This window comes from Echiichthys vipera, assembly GCF_963691815.1.
Source record: "Echiichthys vipera genome assembly, chromosome: 21".
Lineage (NCBI taxonomy): Eukaryota > Metazoa > Chordata > Actinopteri > Perciformes > Trachinidae > Echiichthys > Echiichthys vipera.
Genome location: NC_139846.1, coordinates 15,267,796 through 15,281,878, shown reverse-complemented (window position 1 = coordinate 15,281,878; position 14,083 = coordinate 15,267,796). Strand labels below are relative to the sequence as shown.

Below are 14,083 nucleotides of genomic sequence, written 5' to 3'. Positions count from 1 at the left end.
CCTTTACCCATGATGGTACATGATGCTCAGGGTCTGTGCAATGTATTGTTTTTTTTGTCTCCTTGAGCTGCTACGGTGTGTGCTTGTGTGTGTGTGTGTGTGTGTGTGTGTGTGTTTGCGTGTTGGTGTGTAAGCTTGTCGTTTAAAATGTGTCTTTTAAAGGTCTAGCCTACTCTTTTTGGTGCTTTAAATGTTAAATTATTTATGCACTTTAAGGGATTGAACTGTAAATTTTGTTGTACCGGTACAATGACAATAAAGACAATTCTATTCTCTATTCTTCCATCTTCTATCTTAGTAAATATGATTGTTGCCTGATGATTTTGTGAGTTTTTTGCTGAATTGGAACCCCACTCACTGATTAATCATATAACTGGTTCCAGTACAATTTGGAGAAGGAGAATGCCCCAGTGGTCTTTATTGTGTCTACTACTGGAGACGGGGAACCGCCAGACAATGCCCTCCAATTTGTAAAGTGCATCAAGAAGAAGACCCTCTCCACTGACCACTATAAACACCTTTGCTATGCACTTTTAGGTAAATTCTATGATATATGTCTGAGGTATTTTTTTCCATCTGTTAATATGGGGGAACATGATTTGCAAAAACATATGTGTAAATCCTTAATGCAGTGTTTACTTTCTGAGCAGCTTGAGAAGTCTTAATCTATTTCCCTCTGTCTGCCCCAGCTTTAGGAGACACAAATTATGCAAATTTCTGCAACTGTGGGAAGACAATTGAGCGCCGTCTTCAGGAACTTGGAGCAAAACAGTTCTATGCGACGGGATATGCAGATGATGGTGTAGGGTAAGTCCTGCAGTATGTACATCCAAATCTCTCACCCTTTGGCTTCAACCTACCCGATCTCTTTCTCTTTTTTGTCACGCTGCTGTATACACATTTGTGGGCTTTGTTCTCTCCAGGCTGGAGGTGGTTGTGGATCCCTGGCTCGAAGGGCTGTGGAAAGCAATCAAAGGAGCGTTATCAACAATGGCTTCTGATAGGAATGGTTACTTGAACGAGGAAGCAGGGGATTCACCAAAGAAAACCCCTGATTCACCCATAGCCGATGTCCAACTAAACCTCTTGAGCATATCTGACCCACAAAACTGCGAGTCCATCAGAGCATCTGCAGAAACTGCTTTTTCATCTTCATCCTCTGCTACACAGACTGTTGCTTCTGATCTCAGGCCAGCTTTTTCTGCAGGGAGCCCCGGGTTGGCATCCCAGTCTTGTGGTTCTGCCAGTGTTTCCACATCAGCACCTGAGATACAGAGCGGGGATGTTGGAGTTCCCCATGTTGCATTGGCAGCCTCACTGACACGTTCCCTGCCACCGCTGTCGGAGTCCTCTCTTAATGTTCCTGCTCTGCCTCCTCCCTACCTCAATGTTACTCTGCAGGAGTTTAACACAGTGGAACAGGTGAGGAATGATGATGATGATGATGCTGCTGCTGCTGCTGCTGCTGCTGCTGATAAAACCAGTATTTGTGCCATATTTCTCCTCTCGTCTCATAAATGTTTTCTTTCAGATTGTCGGACCGTTAAACAAAGAGACTCTCCATGAGGTTCCCATATCCAGGGCTGTTCAGCTGACAAGAGGAGATTCAATCAAGATGTCCCTTCTCTTAGAGCTTGACATCTCTGTAAGCGTAATGGACAGAATAATGGTCATTTTAGTAAACAAATCTAAAACCGAAGCATTACTTGAATTTTAGATTGCAGTTTGGACTTTGGGTGCTTCTTTGTTATTCTTAGGCTCACTCCATGATGACCTATCAGCCGGGGGATTCGTTCGATGTGTTCTGCCCGAACAGGACCACCGAGGTGGAGGACATGCTCCACAGATTGGGCCTTCATGACCAGAGGAACCACAGAGTACACATTTCTCTTCGCAAAGACACTAATAAAAAAGGTAACGTCTTCCTGTCAAATGATTTTTAGCATGTACCCAATGTATCGGAATTACCAAAGAGGACATAGCACTGACAAAACAATAGAAAGATTCTTATCTTTGGGACTTTCATACCAATAATAATTCCCAAATGTTCTTTCCTCCCTGGCTGTAGGTGCCCAGGTGCCATCCTACGTATCCCACAACCTTTCTCTGCTGTACCTGCTCACATGGTGCCTAGAGATCAGAAGTGTTCCAAAGAAGGTACTGAATGTCCAGACATTGCTCTACAGTAACTTTATTTGTAAACTGTATTGGCCAAGCCATTTTCTAATGTGACACACTAAAACAACAAGGAGGATATCAGCAAAATAAGAAGAAGGACATGTTTTAAGTGTCATTTTTTTTCTCTCCAGCTAGAGCACACTGCTTTTATTTGTGTTGTCAAAGCTTGGAGAAAAAAGGATAGTATATGTGCATTTATATTTTGACACAGATGTCCCCATTTTTTTATGATTTACTTACTGAACAGGCACATGGGTACTCAGATAGTCAAAATGTCAGCCCCGGGTCTGGACCCAAAAGATTTGCATCGGTTCATCTTTTGGTTTGTAAAGCTCAGGCTCGATTGAATTCACGAAGTGTGGGTCATAGGCTGAAATAATGATTAAATTTGCCTGGTCTTCTGTGGAAATGGAAGTGATCACAGCTGGCATATGGAAAGGTCAAATGGACACAGACTTGAGCTTTGGCAGTGCCTAGCTTTTGCCCGGGGATGTGTGTGCGGGGCAGAAGTCTCCCCTGATTCTCTGACATTTGCAACATTCTTTGAAACACCATTGCTGTAGTGACTGTAGCTAACTTTTGAAACTTCCTGCACTTGTATTCTAATTTCCAGCTGTCATGTAAATTAGCACAAGCACAAGTTAATTCATTGTTAAATGAAAACCTACTCTAACCAAAATGAAAACCGCTCCGATTCCTCTGGCATGAGCTGAATCGTTAGTGTGCTGTTCTTTGTAAACAACACACTGAATGACAAGACAATTTTGTAAAAATCATTTTAAGTATTGCTCAGCATGCAGCGCAAAATGACACAGCACATACTGTATGGCACAATATTATCTATATGGTGATGGCATACTGCATACTAACATAGAAAAAAAAGATGCGATATTCAAAAAGATATCGCTTTGTCAGAATGATAAATTGAGAGATATAAGAGGAAACATTACTCCTGATGCCCAAGCAGATTATTGTAGAAACTGTTAAACTGTCCAAATCAAATGGATAATGTGTCAGAAAGATACAGTACATCCTAATGTAACAGCCACCATCAGTTCAGTCCACGACGGTGTATAAGACACGCACAGTCGTTTTCTGCTCTGTTATAAAAAATCCTAATAAAAATGGATTGGATCAGGTGTCTACACAGACTTACAGGGCTGTAAGAGTTTCTTTTGTTATTTTACTACACCTGCCTGTGTAATCCAAGCAGTTCATCTGATTTACTAAAGCAGTTACAACACATATGAGTTTTATACTGAATGATTTTTAGGATAGTGAAAGATAATCACCGGAGCGTCTTAATAACTACAATTCCCAATAATATGCATAACTGCCCAGAATGCATAACAACATTATCTCTTGGCTTGCCATTTCCACTGAGACCCATTTGATTGTTATTACTGAAGCTATTCAAAAACTGTCATTTTTGACACTAGTCAAATAGTGTTGAAACGCTTTCTATACAGGATGGATTGGAAGATAGGGATAATAATTCTTCCAGTGCTAATCTCTCCACATACACTCACAAAATATAATGAATAACTGAAATAACACAGAACACTTAGGCGTGACAGATATCCAGAAGTTGTGATTACTGTAACAGAGTGATTAATGGTTCCGTAATTAAGTGAAGTCACTCCCAAAGTTGTTCAGGAGTTGCATTTTAATGTTTCTTTATGGTCCTTTTTTTTAATCCTGTAATTATTTGCACCACAGCCTGCAAAAAGATTAACAATAAGTGATGAAATACCGGTTCAACAGCAGCCAGTCTACTGCAAATTTAACATAATAATTGATTGCATTAATTGATTTTTGATGAATTTGGATTAGAGAATGCTCTTTGCCTCTGCTCATTTCTCAGTAGCTTCACAATCATTTTGAAACTAAGTTGCCATTTTATGTAAGTAAAAAAATCATGACCACAGAGCAGCTTCAAGTGATTTTTACATTCAATTTCCGTGTCTGTCAGGCATTTCTCCGGGCGCTGGTGGAGCATACGGGGCACGGCCTGCAGAAGAGGAGACTGCAGGAGCTCTGCAGTAAACAAGGCGCCGCGGACTACAACCTTTATGTGAGAGACCCGAGCCTCAGTATCTTGGAGCTTCTCACAGCCTTCCCCTCCTGCTCGCCTCCTCTCAGCCTCCTCATAGGTCAGTGCCCGCTGTTCTCTATTCTTCTCCTTGTCCATAATTGTGCGTGCGTGCGTGCGTGCGTGCGTGCGTGTGTTAGTGGATATAATGACTTAAGTGGTTAAAGGCAAACAATAGAACAGTCAGGTATGTTCAGAAAGTTGCATCCCAATATTGTAACGGACCCTTTGAAACCAGGAAATGACAACCTTTCTGTCTTGTAACAATGTCCAAAATCTAAGATGATCTCTAATCTCATTTCACAATATCGATATAAAAGAGCTATTGCAGAGTCCTAGTTGCTAGATTTATTACAAAACGTGAGAACCACTCTGGAGTACAAAATCTGATCAAACAGCACATTATTATTATTTCTTTTAATCCATTTTTTTCCTTTTATTTATTCTCCATGTCACATCTCAAATAGGTAACGAATAGTAATAGAAATGAATTCAATTTATCAGATTTAACCAATGCCGTCACATTTTTAAGTTTTTCAGCTTTTAAATTTTTTTTATTATAGTAAAATAATATTGTTTTTATTATAATAGATGCAAGTTTAATTAAATGTCAGGTGCCCAAAGCAAATGGGGGAATTGGAGTGATTGACATGAGATTTGGATATAGACTGCACCTGTTCAAAATATTAATAGAATAAGTTTCTAAAGAACAGTTTATTTCACTTTTGAAAGACCAAAGGTTATGTTGAGTTTGTAGCACCATCTTTATTTACGTATTAATGCAGGTTTGTCTGTCTGGATAGTTTCCCTCCAGTAGGGGTCACTGTAGTCCCAGTAAAGCAAGATTTACAAGCCCAGTCTCGAGGCTGATTTTGTGAGAGCATTTAATTATCCTGAATGGTCAAACAGCAAACATCAGAGGGCCCCCTAAAGGATCAACACTTGTTTCCTTTTCAAATTTAAGTCCATGTAACTCCAGTATGCTTTTTCTGTCACAATTTTTGTGAATATAACTGTAGTATTATAGCTGCAGGTCAGGATATCATTTCTCAGTTTATTCATGATATCCCTCCCTGCTAATAATATTGATCTTTTTTGCTGCTGTCTGGTGTATTTACCATCCCTCCTTTGACTCTTTGAGCCAACTATTGGTAGAAAGCTAATATTTTCCCCCTAGCCATTTAGATAGTTGGCTGGTCATTCCGTATAGATCTAATAAGCTTTGACTGAAACTTACCAGACAGTGAAATTAGTTGGCTACAGCTTTACATACACTTTGAGATGTCCTCTAAAACAGCTGTGTCACAGCTCTTGGCCTTCCCCAATGTCAGTTATTTTTGGCCTATTTGCAAACCACAGCACCTTTTATTTCCTGTGGTGAACTGATGCAGAAATTGGGATCCGCACCAATCGCACCCTCGTGAAAAATGCGGTGTTGGAGGCCCTTTAGGGCAACAGCTGTTACTTTGGGGACAGGGGGCTGTTTACTGAGGTTTGCAAGGACACAAATGCGCAGGGTCACTTGTGATTATAGGCTAATTGTCAACTCTGACTCAGTGTGTCCTTTTGTAAAGCACACTGCTGCATTTTTACACTGTTCTTGGTTCATTACCCAGACCGAAGGGGAGGTGTTTGCTGATCAGAGTATATGCTGTTATACAGTAACTGTAAATAATGAGGAGAGCGGCATCTAAGCCTGATGTCTTTGGCCAAGTGCAGGCTGGGTATAAAAATAAATGCTGGATATAAATTGAGACAGATACCTGCTCCTCACTGTTTCCCACAGTGTGTCAGATGAAAACTTTAGCTCAGCTCCCTGGGTTATTGTCCCAGGGAGCTGAATGCTGTTCAGGAGCATATTTTTCAATGTTACTTACTGCAGGGTTCACATAAAATTGTACCAGGATGCAGTTTTATTCATTTTTTGCTTGATTAGCTTTAATGTGACTTGTTGAAGACAGTAAAGCAAACGGAAGTGAAGTGAATGTGTCTTGACAGGGCTCAACACTGCTGGCAACCAGGCATTCGCTAATTGTGAACTGGACTGAACTAACTATGGTTGACATTTTTAGTCACTTTAATATTTTGAGTAACTAAGGTTTAACTATGTAGTTAACATCTTAATAATGAAATTGTAAGAAAAGAATAAAAGCTTTACAGCAACCCAACAAAAATGATTTTCTTTGTCGTTTCCACTGTCGGACAACTTAGCTCGCCATTGTCTCTAAAAACATATGCATATGCATCGTTTACACACTGATGTGCAGTGTTATCTGACTCTGGTTCTGGTTCTTAATTTGGGATGTGACTGACTTAAACATCAATATTAAGATAACAATTACGAATATTAAAAATGTATTTATTTGGGGTTTAATTTTTGCTGTTTATATTTTTTTATATGTTAAAAAGCGGTTGCTACAGATGGCAACCAAAGGCCGAGAGTTGGTTGCCAGTTCTCTTTCCAGTTACTGTCGAACCCTTGCTTTATAATACCAGAATTGAAACTTCAATACAATACTAGTATAAAACAACAATACCTGATACCTCTTTCGAAACCACAGCAAAAGAAAAAAGTCCTCAGCACACAAATAGGATTAGTGTAAAAGTGCTGGTACAGAGCACAAACCAACACAGCCGATTTTCTTCACTGTTGTCTCATCTGTGCGGCCTTGGGTTGAAAATACGACTGTAGATCTGCTTTTTTTTAATAGAATTGGTACTTTTGATACAATGAAATGTGGGGATTGTATTGTTTCAAACACGTGGTATTGAAAAAGTGTTAAAACGTTTGACACCTTAGTCTGTATCCCAAAAGGCTAGTGCTCCCCCTCTCTCCAGAAAAAACATAGGAACTGGAGAGTAAAGGAGGAGAGAGACAAGTTTCCTTGTCACAAAGACTGCTCTGCATATCACATGAAGTCCGCTTTATTAATTTAACATATTTTAAAACCTTTACATGTTTTTCAAAGAAACATGATCTTGCAGATCGAATTCCTCAGAAGTAACTTAAAATTTGCATTTGTAGACTATAAAAATCTTCCCTACGGGAAATTTGTCTATATGCTTTAATGCCAACAGCCTTCCCAATTCCATCTGCAGCCAAATAAACTATCCATATATCTTAAGAAGTATAACTTAAATGTTCAATCACGTTGCTATCTCATTTTTCCCCACTAAAATGGCACCTCTGCATATGAATTGCAGTGCAGAGAGACTTTTGTGATGGAATAGATTATATTGTTGCGCAGTATGATCGATGATACCCCTGAAAATGATCATTTCTGAAAACATAGCGGGGACCCTGGGACTGTGTTTGTTGGAACAGAGAGTTTTTAAAAAAAAAAACATATTTTCCTGTATCCTCCAGCAACTCGCTGCAGGGAAAAGGCAGCTTTGCAGCCAGAGGTTTTAAAAGATATCATTTTGTATCTAGCAGCAGAATCATCACGGTGCAGTGATGTGAGATGATGGATTAATTGTCCTCCGTTTCGGACACATTCTGTCACTCTTTGATAGAAAAGCAGCAACTCAAGAGCACCGTGCAGCTGCAGAGGATTGTGTTAACGCACATGATACACCGTCTGATGGAGAGGTGTGTGTTTTCATTGGTGGGTGCTGATGGAACGGATGGCTAGATACGTTGTGCATAAGATTTGTCTGAACAGATCTCGTCCTTCAGGGGGTTAATTGCTAGCCGTGACAGACAATACAACTGCTTTTTTTCCCTTGTTCATTATTTTGAGAAACCTTGAAAAGATGAATGATTTTTTCAAATGAGTCCTAATTATTAAAATAATTTCTTTGAGTCGCACCTACAGTACAAGCATATTGATTATAAGACGCCGCTGAAGACAAGACATCTTCAGGTAATACATGTACAAAGAACATATATTTCGACATTCTTGCTAATACGACGTTTTTGTGCAAAACTTCAAACAAGTTGCACACAAAATAGCAGAAAGAAAATATGCTATTTTTATTTTATTTTTTTTACTTTGTTTCTTGGTATTTTTGACAAGTGATGTGACACTGTACAGTATGATATATTCACTGACATTTACACAAAAAGACAAGAAGAAACAGAAAGGAACATAGTGGTGACAAAAAAAGAATATACAATAGATAAAAACAAGAAGTCAATTAAAAGATACGATAACAAAAGCAGATTGTATTTGTAAAACCTTAAGAAGAATGCTGATAAAGTGCTTTTTCAACATCTCCCGGACTTTCTCCAAGTAACTGGCGAAACTTTAATGTTTTGTATATGAACTCTGTCTTTGACAAAACAAACAAAATGAAATTCATTTTCTTTACCATTGAGATGACACAGTGCGCAACTCTGCCTTTCTTATTCCAGACTGACATACGGCCTAGTTAAAACAACATAACTCTACTGGGCACGCAAAGGTCTTTCTTATTTAGACAGGTTATAAACAACATCATTTTCTAGACCATATTCATAGCGTATCATCTTACAAGAATGCAGTAAGTTTAGTCCATATGTCAATTAGCCCACGTGCTCTCTAAAAATGAAGTGTTAGCCCTTGAGCCTGTTTTTTTGTAGTATCTGAAGGAATCTAGATGGATGATTTAATAGAAGGCTGCGGTTTGGGCAAGGCCAATGTTTTTGTTCAAAACCTATCAAAACTTTTAAGTGTTTCATGCATCACCATTAAACCCCCCCCAAAAAATATCAGGAACTCCCAGCTCAAAGAGATGAAATGGACGTCAAAGTGCAGAGCTGTCTTGCTAACACCCTGAGCTGTTTAGATGTCAGAGAGATCCTAAAAGAGAGGGGAGAGCAGATTTAATCCAGCTGTTTGTCTTTCAAAGCAATTTAGCAGAGAAATGTGTTATTGTAAGGCCTCAGCTGTTACATATGGTGCGGCTTTACTTTTCCAGGTTCTTCTATCACTGAGATGCAGATTAAATGTAGGAGAACACACAGCAAGCACATCACGCAAACCCTCACTCATTGTTTTTGCCACATCTGACAGTTGGTGGAGGTCACAGCGTAGCGAATGACAAACCTTGTTGCTAGAGCGTAAAAAGAAGTTATTTCTTACTCTTTAGTTTTCCTGATTTTTCTATGACGCATTTTCACGGCTGCAATGCACACTACATATTATCCAAAAGAGGGCACCTTCATGGCTGGCATTGAAATAAGGTCTGCATAAGCAATATGTTTCCTACTGACTCCACATCTGGACACTTGGGATTCTATAACCCTGAGTTTGTAATTTCATAAATATAGAAGTGTGTCCTAGAAAGAAATCTGTGACTCGGGTGGGGGGGTTCCTGTGGATAGATTGGTAGGTTGGACGTCTCAATGCACCGAGATGGCTTTCATTTATTTTGTCTGCTCTCTGTCATGGGTGTCTGTGTAACAAAATCTTTGCGATACAGCAGGATGATTGACAGTTGTGCTTGCCTTTCAGAGCATTTGCCGAAACTGCAGCCGAGGCCTTATTCAGCAGCCAGGTGAGGTGACAGAAAAATAAGAATTGATGTTCCATTTTTGTACTGCATGAAACTGCACAAATGTGCTCCTGTAACATCACGTGTACGGAAGAGTAAGTATCCATTAGTACATATGTCTGTCTTATTTGTCCTAATTTCTACTGGTGTTTACTAGCTGCACAATAAGTACATATAAAGAAATTGTCAAAATACAACTAATAGCCTAATTTAAGAGTTAAAGAACCCATGAAACTGACCACTTTTCCAGTGATTCTAAACAGTGTTTGCTGTGAATTATAATGACAAATTTTTTGTAATGGTGATGATATTTTAATTACAGCACGTTAAGAGAATTATTTATTCATGCCTTCTATTTGAAGATGGATCTATTTTATCATTTACACAACTGCAACAGAAGTATGAGCTCCCCACTGCTAATTTGTTTAGAAAATTTAAGTACCCCTTATTAATTCTACTCAGGAGTCTCTGGCACAGCTGCTTGGCTCCAAACCTGATTGTATTTTTAATAATAATATATACTGTAATTTGACTGAAAATCATAAAGCATATATTACAAAGACAATCAAGACCATGTTGGGCCTAATAGGCAGCATGATTGCAAATAGAAACTGACAAAGAGGATGAATATTACATAGGTACATATAAAAAGTCATATGATTTACATCCATCTGCAACCACTTATCCCAGGCGGGGTCGCTGGAGTCGATCCCAGCTCACATCGGGCACAAGGTGGGGTACACCCTGGACAGGACACCAGTCTGTCGCAGGGCTGACACACGGACAGACAGCCATTCACGCTCGCATTCACACCTACAGGCACTTTAGAGTCACCAATTAACCAAACACCTGCATGTCTTTGGACTGTGGGGGAACCTGGAGAACCCCGGGGAGAACCCACGCAGACACGCGGAGAACCGGGAACCCTCTTGCTGTAAGGCGACAGTGCAAACCACTACACCATCGTGGCACCCTCATATTATTTACAACTTAAGTCATTTTTGAGATGCTTCATAGGATGCATTAGCCTCAGAAAAGAGGCTTAAGATTAACAGTGAGATGTCATTTTTATGTTGGTGTTGTAAAAAGAAAAGATCTAGGTTATATAGGGCTGGGCGGTATACCAGATGAAGCGCTTTACTGGTTTTAATATCCCGTATGATATGAATTTTTCATATACTGCCATACCAGTGCATAGCTGAAACAATAACTCAAACTCTTCAATAAGCAGAAAATATATAATATTGTTGGTCGCAAAGAGTGCTAAGGTCGGGGCAAGCTAGAGGTGTGTTGAGAGTGGACCCCTTTTGGGCTATTTGCCTTTGTGGAGGGACAGGAGGACCTGCAGCAAAGGGCAGTGGTTTGGAATCAAACCCTGGACCGCTGTGGTAAGGACTCAGCCTTTATTTTTTACTGCTATAACTTGGCAAAACACCACAGCACACAACAGTTTGCTGCACATTATTTGTAAAAATAATTGTACATTTACAAAATGACACCGCTAAACATCACACTTTGGTATTCTATGTACCCCTGACAAGTCACAATGGATCTATAATAAGGTCGAGCAAAAATAACACACACGAATAAATCCCTGATAATTATCATGTACCGTCAGAATCTTAAAAGATATTGTGAAACTAATCTTTGGTCATACTGCTCAGCAATAGTTTAATGCATATTTTGGTCTTGTAACCCTCTAGCTTCATTTGGAAATCTGTTCTAGATATTTTATCCTTATTTATATGATGTATGTGTCATGATATTGCTAATTTCTCAACTTCGATGATGACGTTAGTAAAATGCATTTTTTTTCCACTGGAGATCAACTCCTGTGGTGGTGGATTGTGCTTTCAAATGATGTGGCATTTGACAGGGTTTATTACAACATCAGGGGGTTTGCTCCATGATTTTTCAAGACCTCAAAAAGCTATTTTAAAAGAGACAACAATTGACTGAATGCATAATATACAGTATATAGACCTTACATTGATATTTATTATTATTGATGTGTGTAAGTATGTCTCTAATGGATTCCTGTTGTCAGACCCTGAACATTTTAGTTCATGTCATGTGTGCTTTTGTTTAGATGTAATTACCTAATGAGCAATACATACTTTAGCTAGTTGTGCTTAGTTTAAAAAGACCAAATTGTTCGTTCTTGTTGCCTCACTTAGCCTGTCATCGATTTGCTCTTCCTGTTAAGATAGTACCCATTACGTTTACTTTAAAGTTCATGTGGAACAGCAACATCTAACACAGTGTCAAAACTTCTCTGCTTTCTCATTATTCCCTCACTTAGCTGATCTGTTTGTGTGTGTTTGTGCAGAGAGACAGGGAACGGACAGGAGAGACGGTGGCTGCAGTTTATCAGATGGTGCAGAGACATTAGAGGCTTGCATTATTGATGCTGTGGTCAATAGAGGTCTCTAGTGGCCCACAGGAACTAGAGAGTAAAGGAGGAAAGAGCGTGAGAGTTCTGCAGCTGGCAGTGAAGACTTGAACGGAGAGGCAGTATTATTGAAGGAAGACAGACAGGAAGTCATTTTTTCCCCCACTCGCTTTTTAATCTAGAATGACGCAGACGTCAGATTAGTTATTCCCAACTAGTACTTTTATCCGAGGGGGTTGCAAGGGGTTATGTGGAAAGATTGTGGAGTAGCTCAACTAATCCATGTGTTTGTGTTAAGGAGGAAAAGAAAACAGGATTACAAGTTGGTGTAATATTGGTCTTTAGTATAAGCTATATACATTAAGCTACCAGCTATAATAAGCTGACTACACAGTACTTCCCTATAACCAGTAGTCAGTGGGAACACTTGTTGCTGAGAGTAGAGCTACAGCGATTAATTGAGTAATCGATTAGTCAATCCGATGAAAATAATCTCCGGCTGTTTTGATAATTGATTAATCGAAAAGTAACTTTTCATACAAAAATGGCAGAAAATTCTGTTTTCAGTCCCTCCCCGCTTATATCTGTTCTTATATCGTAGTAAAACTGACAAAAAAAACTGTAAAGACATCACCTTGGGCTTTAAGAGACGTTTTCACTATTTCCTGACATTTTATTGTCCAAATGAGTAATCAAGAAAATAATCGGCAGATTCATCGATAATGTAAATAAGGATTAGTTGCAGCCCTAATTGGGAGTCCATGAAAGATAGAGTTTTTAGAATAGAGAAATCGAAAATGGTTAGCTTAACGTAATGGATAAGGTATGAGATAGGCAGCCAACTTTAACAACTATAAATCCATTACTAACTAATGATAGCAGGGTTAGTTATTAATGGATACATAATTGAAATGGTTACCTAGAAGTAATGGATAAACAGTTGAAGGGAAGTATATTCCCATGGTTCTATGCTCGCTGCCACAATATCTTTTTGATATGAAACGTTAAGGAGATCTTCACACAGTTGTTATGTTCACAGCAATGCTTTAAGTCAAATATTCAACGTTTCCCCTGGGTCACCATGTCGAAATCATCCACCTACAGCTTATAACCTATTGATGTTATACCTCCCCTTGAAACCTACGCCCTCAAATTTGCAGGCAAGACAGTTTTCTTTACTTTAGACATTAATATCCAGATTTTTAGCATTCAAACCGCTTTAAAATAGTCCAACCTTTGTTGCAATTTAAACTGTGAAGATAGCTCTTACTGATCTCTTACACTGTCAGTTTTTTTTATAGAATAGGACCCTGGGAACATAGGGATGACCCCCAGCAGTAGTAGTTAGCTGAAAGTAATCGATAGTAAGTCAAGTAAGGCGCATGGGGTTGTATTAAGTCTCTTCATTAGTCACGGGTGTGTTTTGGGCATAACATGAACAAAAAACAATCAGTGTGTCGTCTCCAAGTCCCGTCAAAAGCCGGGTGTAATTGCAGTGGGCACAATGTTATTTAAACAGCGGGTTCAGAAAATGAGAGAAGCGAGCAGTTTTCTGCTGAGGAAACGGATGTGCTCATGCGTGAAGCAGCAGTTCCTCCACCTCCTCACACTGTCTCCATTTAACTGAATGTGGGCAAATGCGCCGATATCCTCTTTAGCTGGGGAGGAGGAGAAAAGCAGACAGCAGAGAGCAGCCCTGCTCTCCTCTCTGCTTGTCCACATTTCAGAGAATCGGATTAATATTTTCCTCATTAACAATGTATTTCACCCATTCGTTATTAATCAGAATGTTTATCTTTCATGACCGATCTGTGGATTAACCACGGAGATAGTGCAGTCTGCAAATCACTAACACACTCTGTAACCAGCAGGAAAAAACTGCACCTTTTGACTTTGGACTGTTTTTGTCGGTCAACAGTGCAAACAATTTCTGCTGCCTTAAG

At 39.3% G+C, this 14,083-nt stretch overlaps 1 protein-coding gene across 3 annotated transcripts in view; it reads left to right on the top strand.

Moving 5' to 3' along the window:
* Positions 1-14,083, top strand: part of mtrr (5-methyltetrahydrofolate-homocysteine methyltransferase reductase) — a 29,899-nt gene that overhangs the window by 1,659 nt on the left and 14,157 nt on the right. For 2 of the 3 annotated variants that reach the window (XM_083936574.1, XM_083936573.1), the window contains exons 3-10: positions 384-537; positions 690-807; positions 924-1,422; positions 1,532-1,669; positions 1,758-1,914; positions 2,069-2,157; positions 4,151-4,331; positions 9,709-9,751. In XM_083936574.1, the coding sequence (XP_083792700.1) occupies positions 384-537; positions 690-807; positions 924-1,422; positions 1,532-1,669; positions 1,758-1,914; positions 2,069-2,157; positions 4,151-4,331; positions 9,709-9,751 (1,379 nt within the window). The remainder of the gene's footprint in view (positions 1-383; positions 538-689; positions 808-923; positions 1,423-1,531; positions 1,670-1,757; positions 1,915-2,068; positions 2,158-4,150; positions 4,332-9,708; positions 9,752-14,083) is intronic. The other variant, XM_083936575.1, reaches the window with a different exon arrangement.